Here is a 23,235-nt window from a genome sequence, read left to right on the forward strand (position 1 = left end):
TACTCTATGCATGTGTAACTTTTAAGCACCCATTCAAGACTTAAATATGGAACTCTCTCTGGCTTAAAACTCAGTTGTTATTAAGTCAAATCACAGATGCCAATAACTAAAGAACTCTAGTACATCAGAGTAGAACTGACATAATTCACTATAACAAAATTTTCTAGAAACTGCATCTTACCTTAAAAATTCACACATTTTTCCTCACAGTGTACTTTAATACATTGTTCGCTTTAATATTTAAAAAGTATATGTAAAGTGCCCACTAATAAAATATAAGTCCTCTTATTAGTTATTTTATGTGATGCTATATCAGGGCTCAATCAATTCTTGAAAGCTGGGGTGAATGGAAAGAGATTTGATGCTGTCTATTGAGATCACCTGCATGATTCTTCTTTTCTGTCTCAGTAATGTGATATTTAAAGAGCCGGATTCACAGAAGTGGATGGTTAGAAATATATGTGAGTGGTTTTCTTTTCTTTTTTTTTTTTTTTTTTGAGACGGAGTTTTGCTCTTGTTACCCAGGCTGGAGTGCAATGGCGCCATCTCGGCTCACTGCAAGCTCCGCCTCCCGGGTTCAGGCAATTCTCCTGCCTCAGCCTCCCGAGTAGCTGGGATTATAGGCACATGCCACCATGCCCAGGTAATTTTTTTTTTTTTTTGTATTTTTAGTAGAGACGGGGTTTCGCCATGTTGACCAGGATGGTCTCGATCTCTTGACCTCGTGATCCACCCGCCTCGGCCTCCCAAAGGATTTTCTTTTTTTTAATGCACCATTTTTTAAGTTGCCAGAGCCATCACAGAAAATTACCCAAAATGTGCTGGGTTTGGCAGAGATAAAAGTATAATTTTCAGAAGGCCTCAGTCTTAGTCACTTCCTATCCGAGTAACCAAGCATATTGCTTGGTAGAATCTAGGTACTCAGGAAATGTACTTTGTTGTTGTGGTAGTGGTTATGAGGATGTCCGGGTTTGAACTGTTCTCATCTTAATGATGCCAAATATCTCAGAGTTACAAAGAATAGGATGCGACTCTGAGAACAGCTCCTTGATTTATAAAAACCAATAGCTAAGATTAAATTGCCTTTTTTTTAAAAAAAGTACACTTCTAAAACTGCAGTTAGGATATGAAAAGGCAAGTCATCGCTTAGTGGAAACTTCACAGCGTATTTATCAGACAAAGGATTTGTGTCAAGAATAAACAATTCCTACAAGTCTCTTACAAAACAGATAACCCAATCAAAGAATAAACAAAGTACTTGAATAGTTACCTCGCAAAAGATTACAAATGGTGAATAAGTATATGAAAATATGCTCAGTATTAGAGAAGTTAAAGTTAAATCCACAATATGATACCATTATACACCTATTAGAATGGCTAAAATTAAAGAGACTGACTGTATTATGTTTGTGAAAATATGGAGCAACTGGAACTCTCATACAATGCTCAAAGGAATGTAAACTGGCACAGTTACTTTTGAAAACAGCTTAGCAATTTCTTAAAAAGTAAAAAAAAAAAAACTTTCCTATAACCTAATTATTCCACTTCTAGGTATATATCCAAGAGAAATGAAAACATATCCATACAAAGACTTGCACCTATCTGTTCTAATTGTCTCTATTATAGTAGCCCCAAACTGTAAGCAACCCAAGTGTCCATCAACAGAGGAACCTCAGTGTATCCATACAATATGATGCCATGCAGAAACAAAAAGAAATTAGTTACTGAGACACAATTAAGAACCAGTGAGTAATCTAACATTTATGGGTAACTTAATGCTTAGGTTGACTACAAACAAAAGTGCTATTAATTATAATGCCACTGACATCTCAGAATGAAATAGACAAACTGAAGTGTTGCCATTGCATAGAGTACTCAAAGAAAACTGATTTTCTGGCAAGTAGTTATCCATACTAGTGAATTGAGAGAATACTATAATACACTTACCTAAATGTGTAGAAACTTGTATAAATAAATCTTAGTGCATGTACATTTCAAATTCCAGCTATTTTTAATTCAGGTTAATTAACCTGGTTTTGTTCTTTGTAGTACCCCACAAATGTATACAATATTTTTGGTGACAATCTTTTAATGAACAATTTTGATTATTTTATGTGATTTTAAAGTCTATTTACATGAAAATAATGGACCCTAATTAAAGCAATGTAGTTTTAAGCAAAATTGATATGAACAAAGTTGCATAGTAAATTGGTCTGCTCCTTTCATTTTTGTATTTCTAACACCTGGGTTTTGCTTCTGAATAAACAGGGTCCTCCTTCTCACTTCCATCCCATGAAGCCTCTCAATCCAATGGGGCTTGTTCTACTTTTCCCTCTATTCACCCAACACTTTACAATTCTCAGGCGAAAAAGGAAAATGCTGTTTTCAAAATCAGAAGTCCTTCTTTGACGTAACTGTTGGAAGTCAATAGGGCTCTTGGCAAATGCTTTTACATTCCCCAAATTCAGGCACAGATTAAATGTACTTGGTGGCATATTTGCAGTTGTAGGGCATGATGTAATTAGCACTGGCCAGTGAGTTGTAGGAAGAAGTGATAGGTGTCACTCTGGAGGGTTGAACATCCAACTGTTACTGCAAGACTCTCTCAGGAATCCTTTTTTTCTTTAGAATGATGGTAAGGAAAGTCCCTGAGTGACTATGCTGAACAGAAGCCCTCTGTTGCACTAATAGAGATACAGTCTCAACCAGAAAAAAATCTTTGCTGTGTTGTTATTGTGACTTGAAGTTTGTTTTTTAGCTTAATATAAGCTAGCCTGTGCTGACTGTTATAATAATGTGTATTAGATAGTCACAGTGGCATGCTAAGGGCATTTATTTAATCTTTGGTATGGAATCCATAAGAGTGAATCTAATGGCAAAATTTCTGCCATGGTAAAGGGAGCAAGAATTTCTCTGCTGGAGAATAAATAGGGCAAATGGACTTTAATATGTGCTTCTTAAAGCATGTGATATAAGCAGTTACACATCAGTCTACCTACAAGGTTAATTGCTGATGGTAGTTTAATTGATGAATACTTTTGTGTTTTGAGTTTGTGATTAAAAATGAAAATACAAGGTAGCTATTTAAGGTCATATCTGTCTCCAGTCTCCTCACACAGATTCTTAGCATTTTGGTACTCAGACATTACCTAAAATACATGAGTAGCTGATTGGAAGACATTCACTACAGAACTCACTTATTTAATGGACAATATTATCAGAATATTTCTTTCCTCTCACTTTAACAGTTGTGATTTGTGTAAAATTAGGAAATCAGAGAAACCTACTTTGCAATTACCAAAAATCTTAGAAAAAATTCCCAGCTCTTGCATTGATAGCATTGCCTGAAGCTCTGTGAAAAAAAATTCTGAAGTTTAAATAGGAAAAATGCATTGTAAGGGTGATGACAGTGGCTCACCAGTAATTCTGTAAAATATGACTAATAGTACTGGAACAAGAATAAAGAGTTTAGATTTTTTGGGAGGGAACACAAACAAAGACTGGTCTTTCGTTATAGACAGATCACATATAACTCCTTAATGAAAATCTACCTGCCAGAAACTCAAAAATATTTTTTGTGAACAATTTTTCAAATACAGTGTCAAGTCTTACCCAAATTAAATCAAAATATCAGATCAGTGGAGAATTAAAATATATATATTTTTTAAATGCAGGCAAAAGGGCATGTGATGTTTTACAGACATTCCAACACCTTCAGGAAATTTGAACTCACACCAAAGGGTCTGATAGTCATTTGAGTCTCCATCTGTACTGGAACACATGTGCACACACCAGGCACACTGAATCACTCCAGTGGAAAAAAAATCTCTGGTCTTAAATTATAGAAGCCTTCTACCATTCTTCTTACCACAAGTCTTTGGCAGCTTGAAACTGCCAAACTGCCAGAGTGACTTAGGGTGATCTGGTCACAAAGCTGCCTTTGGTACTATAAGCCACAATGCTGACTATAAGTAACTGCTGCTTCAGGGACACAGCAACTATATACTAGAAGGTCTAGAAGAATTCTAACAGTAAGGACATATTGGGGTGAAAATAGTTTGCTCCTTCAGGAGGCATTATTTGTTCTGGTGTTTCTAAGACAGCCACTTCATAGTGTCTTGTAAATTTAATTATTTGCTTCATTCATATTGCAGCTTGTCAAAAATTTGGATGTACTTAAAATAATATTCATATCTGTTAAAACCAAGAACACCTCTGCCATTCTCAAATTTTTGGTGGCCTACAGAAAAAAATCTTTTAATATATATTTTGAGAGTAAAATAAATGAAAACTTTAGATTTTATTGGGGTGAGTTCACTAGTAGGTGTCTTGAGGGCAATGTATATAAAAGACATTAAAATCATTGCTAAACTTTACTATAATGTTATTGTGTTAGTTGTATGTGACCTAATCAGTAATCTTACTGTTATTGCTCCCATGCTACAGTTGGAAAAACTTGAGTCTTGAGATTTCTATTTGTCCAAGTCTGCTTGGAAACGGGCAGAAGACAAGATTCAAACTCAGTTTCAACTCTTAACCACTGTTCTATTTTGCCTTCTTAAATACCCCTTCCTTGTCTACTTTATACTAAAGTGTTAGTTCCTCTTGAAAATCTGTACATCTTTGAAAGTTATCGTTAGTGTTCATATCAGATATTTTATTGGAAAAATAAAGCAGATATTTTAGTACTTGTGAGCACCAACTCTGGAACCATCATCAAATCCCAGGACTACCATTTCCCAGCTGTGCAACCATAGAGGAATTACATGCAGTTTCCATGCTTCAGTTTTTACACCATATAGCCATGCTGTTGAGGTTAAATGAGTTAATATTTACAAAACCCAAACAGTGCCCAGTAAATCACATGCAAATACAGGTGTTTTATTATTATTACATATGTCCATTAATGCCATATTTACATATTTAAATAAATCATAGCCCATTGATAAGCTAGTCCAGCTCAGCCATGCAAATGGTATAGAAATTCCTTTTCAGAAAGTTAAATACTAAAAAGCCTCCCTGCAGCTGTGACTCAGCTAAGTCCCAGTCCAGAGCAGGACACAACAAAAAAGTGATGGAGTGTCCCATTGACTCAAACTTTTAGTTCTAACTTTGACCCCGTTCTGTCTCCTCCAGAAAGATATTCAAATTTATTTTCTTGACATAGCAGTCTCATTCGAAACTTTATCTTTCATTTCAACAACTCTTTGGGCCATCTCAGTTGATACATTTCAAATTTCCTGCTGGCCAGGTAGCGCTAATACCTGCATTTCCCATTTATTCCCTTCACATCATCTCAGGACTTTCTTCACTGAGGAGGTGTTTTCAGATTTGGAGTGAATATTGAAACTATAGAGCAGTAGCTGGGGGCAAAAAGGCCAAGAGTGTGGAACTGCTCATTAATCAGCATCCAGAACTGCCACGGATTAGAACTTGGGGAAGCGGGGCACATTCTTCCTCCAGTGTGAATATGGAAGTGCTTGGCCTCTCTCATCTTTCTCTTTTCCTGTGGTGACTCAAAAAATGTGCAAGCTTTGGCTCCTTGCCAGTGGGGTGATTTTTGTTTGTTTGTTTGTTTGTTTAAAGAAAAGTGTAAAGTATTTTCACATTAAATGAAGAACTTCAGACATCTCCAGGAATCTGTCCACTGAGGGCTTGTTAAAATCCAACAAAGACCCATTTATACTTTCAGAGAACCTCTTCTTCCTTTGCTGGGTTGCCCTGGGGATTTTTATTTCTTTCTGCAACACTACTCTATTTTGTCTTAGCTGTTCCTGAGAGGAATCATGGCCAAATGCATTCTTTTTTTAACCCTCAGGACTCTCTTGTTTTTATTTAATTTCATCTATCTTCTTAGTAATCTTTTTTTTTTTAAAGAAGATAAATGAGTTGATTTTAATCACCTAGACCCCAAGTCAGTGGTGACAGAAACATTTATTTCTGACTTTTGTAGTCATAGGAGATTTACCTAAAAGTTAGTTTTCTCTGAGTTTTTGATTGGATTCTTCATTCCAAGTTTTGTAAGACCTCCTACATATATTCAGTTTTCACAAGAGTTTTCAGGAAATACATTTAGGAGAACATATTCAAATGAAAAGTATTCTCATCCTCCTATATTTGTATGGGTACATATATATCTTGCCTGTTTTGGTGGTGAAAAAATCTGTTTCTTCACAAGAGCAAGATTATAAACTCTCACAAGTTAAGGTTCTATTTGCTACTCCACTCGCCAGCAAGGTGTATTCCATACATCAGGCACTCACAACATGTTGTTTGAGGGAAAAAATGAAGGATTTAAAGATGATAAAATATTTAGCCTCAAGGAACAGTTTTGAATTAGGTCTTTAATCTTTTATAATTAAGCACTTGCCATTTTCTTTGCCCTGTTTGTACAATTAACTATATACCACACATGTTACAGGAAAGAAACAAATGCAATATTTCTTATTGATATGGTAGACTGACACCAAATTCATAGATCTTGTGTGGAGTGCCTGGAAGATTGAGATCATGGCTGCAGCACGGTTATTTAGTACCACATGGCAGGCTGGCTTATCGGCAGTTGTGTCAGCAGTCATCTCAGAGTTACAGCTGGTGCCACACTGGACTCCCAGGCTTCAAAGCAACACGTAAAGGAGGTATCTTCATTGTTGTTTGAGAGTTCCAACTTAATAATGAAAAGAATATTACTAACCAAAAGTGAATTTGTTTTCTGTCCAATCACATTTGATTAATTAATCTGGAATAATATAAACTTTATGCATGACTTTGATTTTTTGCTGTATAGTAAAGGATGTGAATAATAGTAATCACGTAATTTAATTGTCCAAAAAATTAAGTTAAATCATATGGCAGGCCTTGTAGAAGAACTTTACACAGTAAAACTGAAAAATATTTTTAAAAAATTTGTTAATGCATCCATCATTTATTTTTCGGCCTGTCTTGTCTATCTTGTCTGTTTATGAGGTGAGGAGCCAAGACTGAGAACCACTGCTATAATTGACATTGGTTCTTCTCTAAGATCACTGTTTCCCATGGAGACCTCTTTACTAGTAGATCTTTTCTCTTTCACACCTCTTACCCCTCGGTCCGGAGATGGGGCAGATGTACTTGTTGCTCCTTTCCACTTCTAGGTAATCTGTTCCCTTTCACTTACACATCTTTGCGGCTTTAAAGCTCATGCTATGAGACTATACCTTACCCTTCCTTTCTTGTTTCACTCATTTACTGACCTTCAGGATGCTTCTGTCCTTCAGGAGTTTAGTTTTTAGATAAAAGTTGCTCTTCTCCAAAGTATTCCTGATTTCAAAACTTATTTTCAGTCAGTTTCTTAGTTTTTTGACTTCCTTTCATCTTATATTATCACCTTCCACCTACAGAAGACAATTGGTACTATGGCTATACAGTATATTTTCTTATTTTTACCAACATGTTAACTTCTTTAAAGATTGCAATTTCAGGCATTTCTCTCTATGACTACCACTTGTCTTTCCAGTTCACACCCACTATATCCCACTGGGGCCGAAATCAGTTGCTCATACCACTTTTTCATTGTCCTTTACCACAACTTTTGGTTCTTTTATTTACTCACCTTATGTTCTATGTTCTATCACTATAATAACTCTCTCTCCTTACAGTGTATCTGTCTTGATAGTTTCCTCCCTGGCTAACCTGTGATTAAATCCATCTATCTGCCTACTCCACATCTGCTTTTATACTGCTAAACATGACTGTAGAAAAACACAACCATGATTGCCTTCTTTTAACTTTATGACCTCTAATCTCAAGTGGGTACTTAATGCCACCTGACAATCATAGTGCTTCACATCATTCATTCTCCCACTCTCCCTGAAAAATATTTCATACCTTTAATTTTCTCCTCTAACTTCTAAAACTTTCTCCTAAACCGTAACTCCTAGCTGATGACCTTGCTTCCAGATTAAATAGAAACACTCAAAAGAGAGTTTCCACAAGCTCCTGCCATCATAACAAACCACATACTTGCATGTGTTTCTTGGACAGTGGATGACTTAAGGGTGTTCCTATCCAAAGACAATCTCTCCATGTGGCAGGAGACTGCTTGCTTTCTCTTATACTTTAATACATTCTTCTCCTTCCTGTATCATTTCCCCCTGTATCATTTCTACAATTCAGTAGAAAGATGTAAACTTTCTACTGAATTGTTTATGTCAACCTATTACTCTCATTGTGAAAGCAAGTGTACACTCTGTGATTGTTCCAATATCACAGGCAAAGTACAACGCTTCTGTGATGTAGTTCCCAGTATCCTGGGGACAAAGGATGATTATACCTTGAATATTGCAGGAAGTGTACACCACTACTGTAGTATTGTTTCTAATATCCAAAAACGGAGAGGATATTACACAAAATAGAAAGCGCACAAGCACCCCGTGATATTGTTCCTAATAACGAGGGGATTACAGATGACATTACTCACGATATAACTGGGGCTATATGCCAGTCCTGTGATATTGTTCCTAATATCCAGAGAAGGAGAGGAGAATGTTACAAACATGCTCTTATTTCTCACCTCTAAAAAGAGGATATTATTGCTTCCATCATCCTATTCAGCTACCACTGATTTTCCTTATTTCCTGTTACAGAAAATCCTCTCAAAACATTGTCTAAATTCACTCCCCAATTCTTCTCCTACGTTCTTTATTAAACATTAAATAAGCTTTGACTCCACTTTAATAAAATTTTCTTATCAAAGATACCAACGGCCTCCATATCGTTAAAGCCAGTGCTCAGTTCTTATTCATTCACCTTCTTACTTAACCTTTTACCAGATTTTGAAACAGTTGATTACTCCCTTTTCCTTGGAATTTGCCTTATGTGGCTTCCAGGATACTACATTACAGCTTTTTTCTATTTCACTGTCTGCTCCTTCTTGGTCTCCTTTGAGGAGTTGCCTTAATCTCTCATAACACAAATTGCCAAAGTACAGTAAGGCTCAGTCCTCAGACTCTGCTCTTTTCTCCCTGTATTTACTATTTTGACAACCTCATCTTTTTCATTATTTTAAAAATCATTTGAATGAATATGTCCAGCTTAGGCCTCTCTCCTCAACTTGAGTCCTCTTTTCTTAGATAGTCAATAAGCATCTGAAATTTATCAAGTCCAAAGTTACACTTCATCTTTCCCTCCAAACCTGCTCCTCAAAGAGTCTTCCCCATCTCCATAAATGGCTGCTCCACATTTTCATTTTCTCAGGCCTAAATCCTGGGAGTCATAGATGATCTTTCTCCTTCTTTCATAAACCTATGTCCAATCTGTCACCAAGTGCTGCTCATAGTACCTTTAAAATACACCTATGATCCAACCTATATGTACTCTCTTCATGGCTCATAGTTCATCCTAGGTAATTATCAATTCTTGCCTAGGTAATTGCAATAACCTTCTAACTAGTATCTTTATTTCTGCCTTTGTCATCCCAACAGTTTATCATCAGTGTAAGAGATTTATAAAGCATAAATTCATACATATCACTCTTCTACGCAAACTCTCCAATGTCTTCTCATCTAGGCAGAGTAGAAGCCAATGAGCTTATATTGTTCTACATACTATGGTCTGTTCAGGGCTCTTTGATAATCACCACCTTGACGGCCACATTCACCACCTTGCTCTTCCTCATATACTTCACTCATAATCTGTCTTCAAAACTGTTGTACTTGTTTGCTTTACAGAACGATTTTGCTTGATAAATCCATGTAACTGTATTTCTGTCTTTCTTGATAGATGTGTTCAACTGTCCTTCTCAGTGAAATATTTCTTGGTCACAGTATTTGATATTCCATTCTCTTTGTCTATATATTCATTTCTTAATTTTTTCCATGACATCTATTCATATCTACCTTATTATACATTTTAATTGTTTATTTTCCCTATTATCTACCTCTGTTTGGTAGAGTTTTTGCTCCATTTTGTTTTATGCACTACTGTACTTCCTAGAATAATGCCTGGAACATAGTTGGCATTCAGTAAATATTTGCTGAATAAATAGCTGAATGAATTGATAAGTAAGTATAGCAATGCTTGTGATTACCCAATGGCAAAAGCCTTATTGAGATCCTGGGGGGAAAATGACTGCAACCGACAGAAAAGAGGAAAAATTCCTTTTGAGTGTTTAAAAAGATGACACTGAAATAGAAGGGTTACTTGGTAATTGTGTTAGTATTTTAAAGAGCTAAAATGTACAAATTATGTAAGATTCTTTTCTATATTTACAACTATATAGCTTACATGATTAATCATTTATTAAGAACATTTGTTCTTCATAAGAGTTTGACAGAATATTAAGGTAAAGTTCATTAGTTAAACACCAATTTATACAGGACAGAAAATTTATAAGGCTTTACTGGCAATAACAGAAGTAAACTAAGATGACTGAGAACATTGTATTTAGAGATTTTTATTGACTTTTTGGCATTATTCCTTTATAGGTTAGAATTAGCCAACTTCACATTTAGAGCCAAAATGAAGTACCATATGAGGTGGGAGGCTTGTGCCCTATGATACAGATTTTGCACTTGGATTTTATGTAGACTCCAAGATAATTTAGTCGTTACAAGTTCTTTTACTATAGTTGGTTATTTAGCAATTAGCAGTTTATATACTTGCAGGGTTTTTGTACTACCTTATTAATCAGTCTATGCTTCTCCTCCTGCCAGTAATTATTGAGTTCCTTTAGAAGGTTGAATCTTCTTTCTTTCAGGGAATGAAAAGGAACCAAAGACAGACTGAAGAATTCCAAGTGCTCTCCAAAAAAAAAAAAAAAAAAAATTCGTAGTGAATTAGCAGAGGGAGGAGAGGGAAGTGGAAAAGAGCAGCCGCATGAGTTCATGGGCCTGGCTTTTTATCATGCCTACTCTTGGGGCCACATCAGTGGCCTTGCTTTCATGCCAGAAGCAGTGCAAATCATAATTAGAATATGGAATATTGCAAAGAAAGGGGAAAAGGCCCCATCTGTGCAGCCACTTTAACTACAAGCCCAGAATCCGTTTTACAGCTGAGGCACAAAGACAGTATTAATACATGTGGTTAGTTCCTTCTCTACACATACTGTAGATTCATTGTGTCTGCTTTTCCTAGGTGGAGCAAACACAGACATACAATATTTTGTTCTCTTTTTGCTGTTACACTTCCTTTCTTGCCAGAGGCGGCAAACCCCTTCCTAAGCCATTCTGTCTGTACTGCTCTGCAGGTTGACACCCATCAGCTTGCAAGTAAGCAGGGCTGTCAGCACGGGATATTTTCTCCTCCATTGTCACTGGTCTAATGACATCCTCTGGTTTATGCACTTTTCTCTCCAACACCACCATAAGCTAGAATAACTCACTCAGTCTGGGTGTTAGGCACTTCTCCTATAATTCATGCCAAGTAAAGGAAATCCCTAGACTTAAGGACAAATAGTGTAGCACATGTACAAAGGACTGGACAGTCTCCATGTGTAAACTTTCTATTAAATGTAATGAAACAGCATCTCAATGTGCATGATGTTTTTTTGCAGATAAGTAAGTAGAGATGAGAGACCTTCAAACAACAGGGCCATTATTTCCAAAATCACCGTGGGAATGAGTAAAAGTTTCATAGATTTAGGTTGATTTCAGAGTATAGAGTGCTATGGGAGCTTAACAAATGATAATCAATTATTATTTAAGCACCAGTTTTGATGGAATTATAATGCTAATTGATCTCTTTGGGAATATTCTTTAGATAGCCATCATTTATCTAGACTTGATATCCGGCTTTAATTAAATGTGTTTGCTCCAGTATGAGCATGAAAATGCCATGTACATTTTTGTACTTTGAAACGCTAGTAGGGCTCAGCACATAGTAGGGATTCAAAAATGTGTTTTAAACAGTTGAACTGAATTTTGGGGATTTTTACAACTCTTTGGGTTTTATTTTGGCAACTAAAGCCAGTGGAGAGCTGTGTTCTTGCTGCTCTAGGAATAATTGCGTAAGAACAATGTTTTAGGATTTATTTTTGGCAGGACTTTGGAAAGTACTACTATCTGTCTTTAGCAATACTTGCTTTTTTGGGGAATTTCTTTTGTTTGAATGGGTCAGGTCATTAGAGTCAGTCAGGAACAATTTTCAGGACATAATGTTATGGATGAAGTGTTTTTAATGTGTTTGTTCAGTTTTTTTGTTTTTTAAACAGTACAGTATTTTGGTTATAACCTTCAACAATTATAATTCTGTAATTGAGATGATTGCTTAAACCCAGGTTGGTATATTTTAAGGTTGATGCCATTCTCTAGTTACTGGTTAGTTACATAGACAATGCAATGGAATAACTGGGCCATGAACCATCTTTATTACAATCACATAGCATAGTAGCTCTGCATGCATTAATGTGAAAATAACCATATGAGTAGCATAATTACATGAAAATGGAGCAAAGTAACAAAAAAAGAGAAGAAAACATGGAATAATACATAATCAAGATTGAAAGAAAATGTGTTAAGAAATTTCTGCAAAGTTATAAGTAGAAAAATCTCTGTTAAGGATCACTTATTATGTCTGTAATGATGTTGAATTTTAAAATATGCTTTGTGTTCTTCACTTGAATTAGAAATGTGGTGGATTTGGGGTGAAGGCCGAGTTTAGGTTTCTCTTACCTGTCTGGATCACAATCAGATCATTTATCTCTTAAGGTTGTTTTAAAACAAATTTTTATTATAAAAGAAATTCTTTTTTTTTATTATAATAAGATATTTATTTATTTTTATTGCATTTTAGGTTTTGGGGTACATGTGCAGAACATGCAAGATAGTTGCACAGGTACACACATGGCAGTGTGTTTTGCTGCCTTCCTCCCCTTCACCCACATTTGGCATTTCTCCCCAGGCTATCCCTCCCCAGCTCCACCCCCCACTGTCCCTCCCCTATTCCCCCCAGTAGACCCCAGTGTGTAGTACTCCCTTCCCTGTGTCCATGTGTTCTCATTTTTCATCACCCGCCTATGAGTGAGAATATGTGGTATTTCCTTTTCTGTTCTTGTGTCAGTTTGCTGAGAATGATGTTCTCCAGATTCATCCATGTCCCTACAAAGGACACGAACTCATTGTTTTTGATCGCTGCATAATATTCCATGGTGTATATGTGCCACATTTTCCCAGTCCAGTCTATCATCGATGGGCATTTGGGTTGGTTCCAGGTCTTTGCTATTGTAAACAGTGCTGCAATGAACATTCGTGTGCATGTGTCCTTATAGTAGAACAATTTATAGTCCTTTGGATATATACCCAGTAATGGGATTGCTGGGTCAAATGGAATTTCTATTTCTAGGGCCTTGAGGAATCGCCACACTGTCTTCCACAATGGTTGAACTACTTTACACTCCCACCAACAGTGTAAAAGTGTTCCTTTTTCTCCACATCCTCTCCAGCATCTGTTGTCTCCAGATTTTTTAATGATCGCCATTCTAACTGGCATGAGATGCTATCTCAATGTAGTTTTGATTTGCATCTCTCTGATGACCAGTGATGATGAGCATTTTTTCATATGTTTGTTGGCCTCATGTATGTCTTCTTTTGTAAAGTGTCTGTTCATATCCTTTGCCCATTTTGAATGGGCTTGTTTGTTTTTTTCCTGTAAATCTGTTTTAGTTCTTTGTAAATTCTGGATATCGGCCCTTTGTCAGATGGGTAAACTGCAAAAATTTTTTCCCATTCTGTTGGTTGCCATTTCACTCTGGTGACTGTTTCTTTTGCTGGGCAGAAGCTGTGGAATTTGATTAGGTCGCATTTGTCTTTTTTGGCTTTTGTTGCCAATGCTTTTGGTGTTTTGTTCATGAAGTCCTTGCCTACTCCTATTTCCTGAATGGTTTTGCCTAGATTTTCTTCTAGGGTTTTTATGGTGCCCTGTCTTATGTTTAAGTCTAAAAGAAATTCTTAAGAGCTTAACACTGTCATACATGAAAATTATATTCTGCTTGCTAAGGAATCACTTTCTCATTTTGGTTTTAGGTAATATAAATGCCAAAAAATATCTATCAAGAACTTGTTTTGTGCAGGCAGTGTGCTGAGCAACCTCCTTCATTTACATTAATAAATGTATAATTTTAAGTAAGTGGTTGACATTTTTCTCTAAGGCTAATAAATCAAAATTCTACTAAAGGTAAATAAATAGCCTTCTTTAAGTTGATTTCCTATGCTTTTTGAAACTACTGTTGGCATCTGAATTTTAGTCCATAATCTTTTATTAGAAATAATACTATGGTACTTATCTGATATATAAAACACACACTCGTTCTTTGATCAATAAAAATTAATATCAATATTGATATTGTTCATTGTCATGTTCACCTTTCTACTGATTAGATTGTCAACCTTCAATCTTATCACCAAGTTATTGCAGGGTTCTTGTCTACTTCTATGACATAGCCTCGAACATGGTAGACTTAACATCATGTGTTTACTACAAAATTTCCTCTTCATGAGGACAATTCTTTCTTTCTAGCTTCTCTTGAATTTTGTTTACAACTTAGAGTGCATGCTATTGTTGCTCTGCCCAGTCCCTCACCTCTGTAACCAGTCTGTGTGCCCATCAGCCAGCTTGCTGCTAATGGTTGGTACCCTCACCTTTACAAGTTTCCTTCAGATGCTGATGCTGTTTCATCTTTAAGATGTAGAAATGCCTGAGTTTTATATCTGTGTTCATTCCACCACATCCAATGGCCTATCCATAGCTAATGACTGAAATTGCCTCCTTGCTTAGGTTTCATATCTTGTGTTCCTCATTCACTATTAATTTCTCCCAGGATTACTTGTGAAACAAATCACTTGGATTTAAATTATTGGCTGAGTCTGCTTCACAGAGTAACCAACCAAAGGCCAGTATTACTGAGTTCTGACAAATAAAAGTAGTAAATGAAATGAAATAACACATCATTTTTGCTCTGAGATATTTAAGAGCCAGTGTACCTCTTCCATCTCTTTCCTCCTTTGACAGCAACTTTGGAGGCCATGTTTTAGAAGCATCCTCTATTCTTGGGTCATCATGTGGTGGAACATCTGTCTGGAGAACCACTTTACTTCCTTTAGACTTTTATGAATGACAAACCTTTATTATGGGAAGCCATTGATGGAACACATTGTTTTTGTTATTTACTATAGTGTAGCCTAGCTTATTCTTATAAGTAAGAGTCTTCCCTTTTCATATTTATATATTAATATTTTATTCCCTCTCCCTAGATTTAAAAAAGTTTACATGTGACCTACATAACTTTATATACTTTTTAAGGCCTAGGGCATAGTAAATGTCCTTTATTTATAGAGCATTTGCTGAATGGTTGAATGCTAAATGGCTTAATGAAAAAAAAAAAAAAGAATTGAAGCTAATAAATATGCATATACGTACTTATAAGTGTGTGTGTGTGTGTGTGTGTATGTTTATATTTAAAGTAGAATAAACGTGTTTATAATCCAGGTAGATTAGGTCTTTCTTCGAGTATGTCAGAAATCGTTCATATAATTTACCATAGTAAATATAACCATGTAAATATAACTTAATAATTATTACGGTTTTATGATAGAACTAATATCCAGAATTCTTTCATAAGTGGTCCTTAGAACAAAACAGTACAATTCAAAAGAGTTGAGTTTAAAAGTTCCACGAGAATCTAACTAAATTTATTTTTCAGATATTATGCTATTTTCTTGGCCTCTGATCTTGGGGAAGTGTTGGCACATGGCTCCAGTTCCTGCTCTTTAGATTTGTTTCCTGAATGGAGAAATCCTGGGCACTGTTTTCTTTTGTTCTGCTGGTTAAGGGTGGTACTTACAGGGCAGAAAACTTTTACAGCTATTTGCCTCAATCTGGCATGCTCTGCCAATCCTTGTTTCACTTGTGGTCAGTGAACCCAAACTCTGGAGAGGTTAGTTTCCCACCCAAACTGCCCACCCAGGCCGGGAGCTTGAAATTACCATTTGCTTTTCCTGTCAATTTCATCTTTTTCCATTTGCTTTTACCCTCCTCTGGTTCTCATTGAGTCGAACCCAGCATGGTTTTCCCTTAGTTAACTGCTGTGTTGTTCTAGGCATTAATATCATTGTCAGCACAGTTGTGTGAACAGGTTTTATTGGTTATTTTGGATTTTTTTTTTTCTGCCAGTAGGAAGACTAAGCCTATCCTATTAGCAATCAAATGCCTTGGAGAACCATTCATTTCATATTTGTCATTTTCCAATTCCATTGAAGAGGAATGCTGCTTGCTGTTTGGAATGTTTACTATTTCTGAATAAAAATATTAGTAGAACATGAATAGAAAAAATAGAAATCTCTTAATTCCATCACTCAGGAATAAGCACAGTTAAATTTTTTGTAGAATTTTTAACCTTCTTAACATTCGTGTATAATTGTATACACATAAAACACATGCATCCATACTCAAACATTTTTATGTTGGTATTGTACCACATATGTGATTTTGTATTCAGCTATTTAATTTACACAGTGTTACAGAAATTTCCAAGATTTCAAATTATTGTTAGAATTATTTCTCATGGCTAAAACAACTTCCTATGTAGATAAAACACCTTATATGTAAACCAATCAGTTTTGATATACATATGGAATGTTTCTCACTTTCTAATGAAACTAACTTTATTGTGAAAACATCCATATTGTTCTTATTTATCAACTTGTGCATATATAATTATTTTCTTAAGATCATTTTCTAGCACTGGGTTTTCTGGGCAAAAATAGTAAGAATGTCAGCTTTAATATCTCTTCCATTACTATTTCAGATTACTTTCCTAGATGGTTTTGGCAATTCACATTTCCCACCTTTTATGGCAGTACTTTATAATAATTATTGTATTTGACATTCATGAAACAGATTAAAATTAGATGTCATTGTGGATGTAATTTGCATATCTTTAAATAATAGTTATCAAATAGTTTTTTATAGCTTTCTTGGTCATTTCTAATTCTTTCTGAGGAACCAGTCTGTGTGCCCATCATATAAACCTGAGCAAACCTCAGTATTTTGCCCTTTTCCCCTATTATGCCCTATATAATTTTAATTTGCTTTTAAGAGCTGCTACATATTAAGGATACTAAATTTCTGTCATATATTTTCACAATTTTCTTCTCCTCTTCTAAGTTTGTCATTTTCTTTAAAATTTTATTTATTTTTTACATAAAGCATTTAGGTTCTTTTTACATTCTGCTTTTTGAGTCTGCCTTCACTTGCCATATATAGAAGCATAATCCTGAAAATGATACTATATAAATTTTTTCATATTCTTTCTTGAAAATTGAAAAAAATTACCGTTATAACCATTTGGCTTTAGAGTATTTTTGGAGAAGTAATTTGGGTATTTTAATTCAATTTCTTCCACAGTTTACTGAAACTTTTCTTCCTATTGGTTCAATTCTAGTAATATGTTTTCCTTAAAATGTGAATTTTATCTAGATAGTTTAATGTAGCACACAAATTCATTATTTTTATATTTATATTACTTTTATTTATGAAATAGGTATACAGAATGTGCAGGTTTGTTACATAGGTATACATGTGCCATGGTGGTTTGCTGCCACTATCAACCCATCATCTAAGTTTTAAGCCCCACATGGATTTGGCATTTGTCCTAATGCTCTCCCTCCCCTTGCGCTCCTCCCCTAACAGGTCACGATGTGTGATGTTCCCCTCCCTGTGTCCATGTATTCTCACTGTTCAACTCCCACTTATGCATAAGTTTCCTGGGAAAGATGGCTTCAAGCTTTATCCATGTTCCTGCAAAGGACATGAACCCATTATTTTGTTATGGCTGCATAGTATTCCATGGTATATATGTGCCACATTTTTCTTGTCCAGTCTATCATTGATGGGCATTTGGGTTGGTTCCAAGTCTTTGCTATTGTAAATAGTGCTGCAATAAACGTACATGTGCATGTGTCTTTATAGTAGAATGATTTATAATCCTTTGGGTATATGCCTATTAATGGGATTGCTGGGTTGAATGATGTTTCTGGTACTAGATCTCTGAAGAAGTGCCACACTGTCTTTCATAATGGTCTAACTAATTTACACTCCCACCAACAGTATAAAAGCATTCCTATTCCTCCAGTGCCTTGCCAACATCTGTTGTTTCCTGACTTTTTAATGATTGCCATTCTAACTGATATGAGATGGTATCTGATTGTGGTTTTGATTTATATTTCTAATGAACAGCGATAATGAGCTTTTTTTCATATGATTGTCGGTTACATAAATGTCTTCTTTTGAGAAGTGTCTGTTCGTATCCTTTGTCCACTTTTTGACGGGGTTGGTTATTTTTTTCTTGTATATTTGTTTAAATTCCTTGTAGATTCTGGATATGAGACCTTAGTCAGGTGGGTAGATTACAAAACTTTTCTCCCATTCTGTAGGTTACTTGTTTACTCTGATGATGGCTTTTTTTTTTTTTTTTTTTCTGTGCAGAGGCTCTTTAGTTTGATTAGATCTCATTTGTCAATTTTGACTTTTGTTGCAAATGCTTTTGGTGTTATAGTCATGAAGTCTTTGACCCTATGTCCTGAATGGTATTGCTTAGGTTTTCTTCTAGAGTTTTTATAGTTTTGATTGTTACATTTAAGTCTTTAATCGATCTCGAGTTAATATTTTTTTAAGGTATAAAGAAGGAAAAGAGTCAAGTTTCCATTTTCTGCATATAGCTAGTCAGTTTTCCCAGAACCATTTATTAAATAGAGAATCCTTTCTCCATTGCTTGTTTTTGTCAGGTTTATTAAAGATCATATGGTTTTACATGTGTGGTGTTATTTCTGAGGTCTTTGTTCTGTTCCATTGGTCTATATGTCTGTTTTGGTAACAGCACCATGAGGTTTGGTTACCATAGCCTTGTAATATAGTTTGAAGTCAGGTAGCATGGTGCCTCCAGCTTTGTGCTTTTTGCTTAGGATTGTCTTGGCTATGTGGGATCTTTTTTGGTTTCATATGAATTTAAAGTAGTTTTTCTAATTCTGTGAAGAAATTCACTGGTAGCTTGATGGCAATAGAATTGAATCTATAAATTACTTTGGGTATTTTGGCCATTTTTATGATATTGATTCTTCTTATCCATGAACATGGAATGTTTTTACATTTGTTTCTATCCTCTCTTATTTCCTTGAGCAGTGGTTTGTAGTTCTCCTTGAAGAGATGTTTCACATGCCTTATGAGTTGTATTCCTAGGTAATTTATTATCTTTGTAGTAACTGTGAATGGGAGTTCACTCATGATTGGGCTCTCTGCTTGTCTACTGTTGCTGTATAGCAATGGTTGTGATTTTTGCAAATTGATTTTATATCCTGAGACTTTGCTGAAGTTTCTTATCAGTGTAAGGAGATTTTGGACTGAGATGATGGGGTTTTCTAAATATACAATCATGTCAACTGCAAACAGAGACAATTTAACTTCCTCTGTTTCTATTTGAATAGCTTTATTTCTTTCTCTTGTCTGATTGTTCTAGTCAGAACTTCCAATACTATGTTTGAATAGCAGTGATGAAAGAGGACGTCCTTGTCTTGTGCCAATTTTCAAAGAGAATTCTTCCAGCTTTTGCCCATTCAATGTGATATTGTCTATGGGTTTGTCATGAATAACTCTTTATATTTATTTTTTGTCATGCTTCTTGTGTATTTATTTTTTCAAGGTCAAATTTCCCATGACAATTATATTTCCATCAATTTCCAAACAGCATTTATCTCATGAATTCTGATGGGTTATCAGTATGCGTTCACACATAACAACACATTTAGCATATTGAATTCTGTTATATTTTCATTGTGGGTTTTACACTTTATCAACAGAATGATTCTCCTTTTCATGGCCTCAAAATATACTTTATCTGTAATTAATACCTCTCATCTGATTTTTTGAGACATATTTTGGTAAGCTTTTGTCCTTTTATTTCATTTTTCTCAAGGATTTTGACAAAATTATAACAAACTACTGTGAATCCAGATGACTATGAAATATTATTAGTATGATAATTAGTACTCCACAAGCCCAAGAAAAGGCAATATTTGCATTATTAGACAAAGGTGTTCTGAAGAAGATAAATTGAACCAAGATTTTACAGGGTGATTTCAAGTTTAGCTTCTGAGAAAGCCAGAGCCTGTGGCCTAGAGTAGGTGTCAAAACACAAGGATCACAAGGATCACTGCTGATCAGTTATCTGGTAGAGCTGTGGTGTGAGACAGGTACCAGGCATTCCATAAAGACATGGAAGGGAGTTTGGGGTTGCCTCTCAAATTACTACAGTTTACCTCTGGCTCCTACAAGTATACCAAAGAAGAAATTTTGGTGAAGGAGAGAATAAAACTTTTCTCAGCACATAGTTAAATTAACGCAATAATGAGTAAGAATCTGGACAAACTTCGCTAGATTATTTTGTCCATCCGGAATTCAGCTGTCAGCATCAAATTTCCTGTCATCATTGTCATAGAGATTCCCTTTCTCCATTGTTAGATTTTTGTATTTTCTATATTCTCATATCTTCTTCTTTTTTTTTCCTCAATGATTTTGGTGTGTCATATTCTACAAGATATTTTTAGGAATGACAAGTGCCTATTTTGAGGCATTGGTTATCTGAAGATTAATTTATTTTGGCACTTCATTGATATTTTGACTGCAGTAAAGTTGTTTGATTAATCATTTCTTTTCAGAATTTTGAAGGCATGACTTCATATTCTCAGTTCTCTGTGCTGCTGTTTAGAAGAAAGCCATTCTTATTTATTTTTTTATATGAGCCTTCCTATTCTCTCCTTTCTGTAAGCTTTAGAATTTCTTCTTTTTTCTATTATTTGGAAATTTCATAGTGATGTATCTTGGAGTACAACTTTTTTTACTCCATTGTCTCAGGCACTAGATAGGTCTTTTACATTTAGAAATCTAAGTTCTTTAATTCTGGAAAATGTTCTTAAATTATATCATTCATGATTTATTCTTTTTTTCAATTCTCTTTTTCCTTAAATTCATTTACTCAGATGTTAAATCTCTTGCATAGATTTCTAGTTTTCTTTCTCTTAGCATTTATTTTCCATCTTTTTATTTTTTAACATTTTTTGTAATCAAACCTTATGTCATTTTTTTTCTAGCTTTCGTGGCATTATTAATTCGCAAGGTTTAAAAACTTTTTCAGTTATTTTTAAGACGATTCTGTATATGCTTTAATCACAGTGTCAGTAGCTCTCTTAGGTTATTAATGATATGATTTTTATTTTCCTTCTTTTTAAGTAATTTTCTTTACCTCCAGATTTTGTTCTTTTTCTGTTTGTTTTGGCCTGTTATCTTTTATATGAGAGACTTTCCTAGAACATCTGGTAACTTTGGGTCCTTAAGTGTGTTTAAGAGTGAAAGGCCTGAAAATCTGATTATAAATTCTGTGCATGAGAATGGGACCCACTGACCTTGGGATTCACAGAAAGACACAGTAAGATTATCTGACTGAGACATTACTTGGGGCTTCCTCAGTGTGAGTCTCTTACGTCCTCTCCCCTTGGTCTGGTCATACTTCCTAGGAAAAATCCCTCTAGCCTCTTGCCTAGAGGTTAAGTCCTGGCTGCAGCATTCTGGTAAAAGGCAGGGATAATTGAGTAGAAAGTCTCATCATTCAGTTTGCAGATGTTCTCTTGCTCTTCCTTTTATTGTTGTTTGTTTATTTTGTTACAGCACATCTGCTCTCAGCTTTTCCTGGTGTTTCTCTGTCCAGAGATCCTCTCTTTCAAGTTTCCAGAGAATAAATTTTTAGACATCCATTATACTAGGTCAGGGAGGGGCAGCCACTAAGGGTACAGAGTGAGAGAGAGCTACGCAGATAACACTCCTCAAGCAGCTGTTAACCAACCTTTTTCTCAACCCCACCCCCAACAAAGAGTCTCTCTCGACATAATTTCTGAGCATTTGAAAAGTCAGCAGTGCAAATCAGAACAAAGACAGTTATTCATATGCTTTCCAGGCTTCAGGGTTCTGTTGGTGTGTCTCTCCTTCCATTTTCTTCCATTTTTCACTTTATGTCTTTTAAAATAATGTCTTTATTGGTGTTACAATGGGGTTTCAGGAGAGAGCCTTAATATTGGATGGCTCAGAGCCATGTTTGATTTTAGGCATTATTCTTTTTTTTTTTTTTTTTTGAGACGGAGTTTCACTGTTGTTACCCAGACTGGAGGGCAATGGCACGATCTCGGCTCACCGCAACCTCTGCCTTCTGGGTTCAAGCAATTCTCCTCCCTCAGCCTCCTGAGTAGCTGGGACTACAGGCATTACTCTTATTATAGCATGTGAATGACTTTTTTTTTTTAATGCAAATGGAGAGTTTTGTAACTTAAGAGGGAGTTTAACTCATTAATATTTATTATCACAAGAAATATGACTAATCCTACTTGAGTAATTGTTTAATGCCTTCTGCTAGTTGCACTTTCTTTGTATTTATTTTATTTTGTCCTTTTTCTTTCATAACATATATATTTATAATGTTTTCTAACTTTTTCAATGATGGAACTATTTGGTATTCTATACTATACTATATTATACTATAGTATAATTGTATTCTATAGGCTCAGTATAGAATTGGAGGCTAGCAATTATCCTCTGAAAAACTTTCATTCTTTTCTTTTTTATGGTGTTCATTTATGGTAGGTATTACTCTTGATTCACAAATTCTATTGGGTCAGAAAATAAAACTTTATTCTCTGTTATTCCTTTTTAAATTCCATCTCTGAATCTCTAGTACTTAGGAAAAAGGTAGAAAGTTTAACTTTATTTCTTGAAATATCTACCCTCCTTGAACTAGTGCCACAGGCACAGAATGGGATGGGGAAATAACAAATGTTGGTTTGCATGGAACTGAGGGGATTTCCTAGATATGCATCTTTCAATGCTAATGCCTGGAAAGTACAGGGCTACCCAGATACATTGGTCACCCAATATGTAGACCCTTGCATTTGGTTCCTGTGATTTGCCTTCATGATATCTATTGTGGAGCCCTTCTAGGCTTTTCAAGTTCAGTTGCTTCCTGCTGCTTCCCTGACATGTTTGATCCAGAGGGCTTGTTAATTTTAGGTATGAACTTGACTGAGTTAAGGGACACTCAGATGTATGGGAAAGCATTATTTCTGGGTGTCTGTTAGGGTGTTTGGAAGAGATTGGCATTTGAACCGTGAACTGAGTAAGGAAGATTGGCCCAGACCTAATGTGAGAGGGCACCAACCAATTGGCTGA

At 35.4% G+C, this 23,235-nt stretch overlaps 1 protein-coding gene across 3 annotated transcripts in view; it reads left to right on the forward strand.

Annotated features, from left to right (window-relative positions):
* Positions 1-23,235, forward strand: part of LOC100393185 (mesenchyme homeobox 2) — a 339,527-nt gene that overhangs the window by 88,955 nt on the left and 227,337 nt on the right. Inside the window, exons 3-4 of one of the 3 annotated variants that reach the window (XR_013523933.1) lie at positions 6,460-6,638; positions 10,736-12,667. The exons of 1 other annotated variant lie outside the window; for it this stretch is intronic. Coding sequence is in view for 1 of the 2 variants with exons in the window: in XM_078342638.1 (XP_078198764.1) it covers positions 6,540-6,638 (99 nt within the window). In the remaining variant the exon portion in view is untranslated. Of the gene's footprint in view, positions 1-6,459; positions 6,639-10,735; positions 12,668-23,235 lie in introns of those variants that run through there. One more of the 3 variants, XM_078342638.1, reaches the window with a different exon arrangement.

Source organism: Callithrix jacchus, chromosome 11, assembly GCF_049354715.1.
Source record: "Callithrix jacchus isolate 240 chromosome 11, calJac240_pri, whole genome shotgun sequence".
Lineage (NCBI taxonomy): Eukaryota > Metazoa > Chordata > Mammalia > Primates > Cebidae > Callithrix > Callithrix jacchus.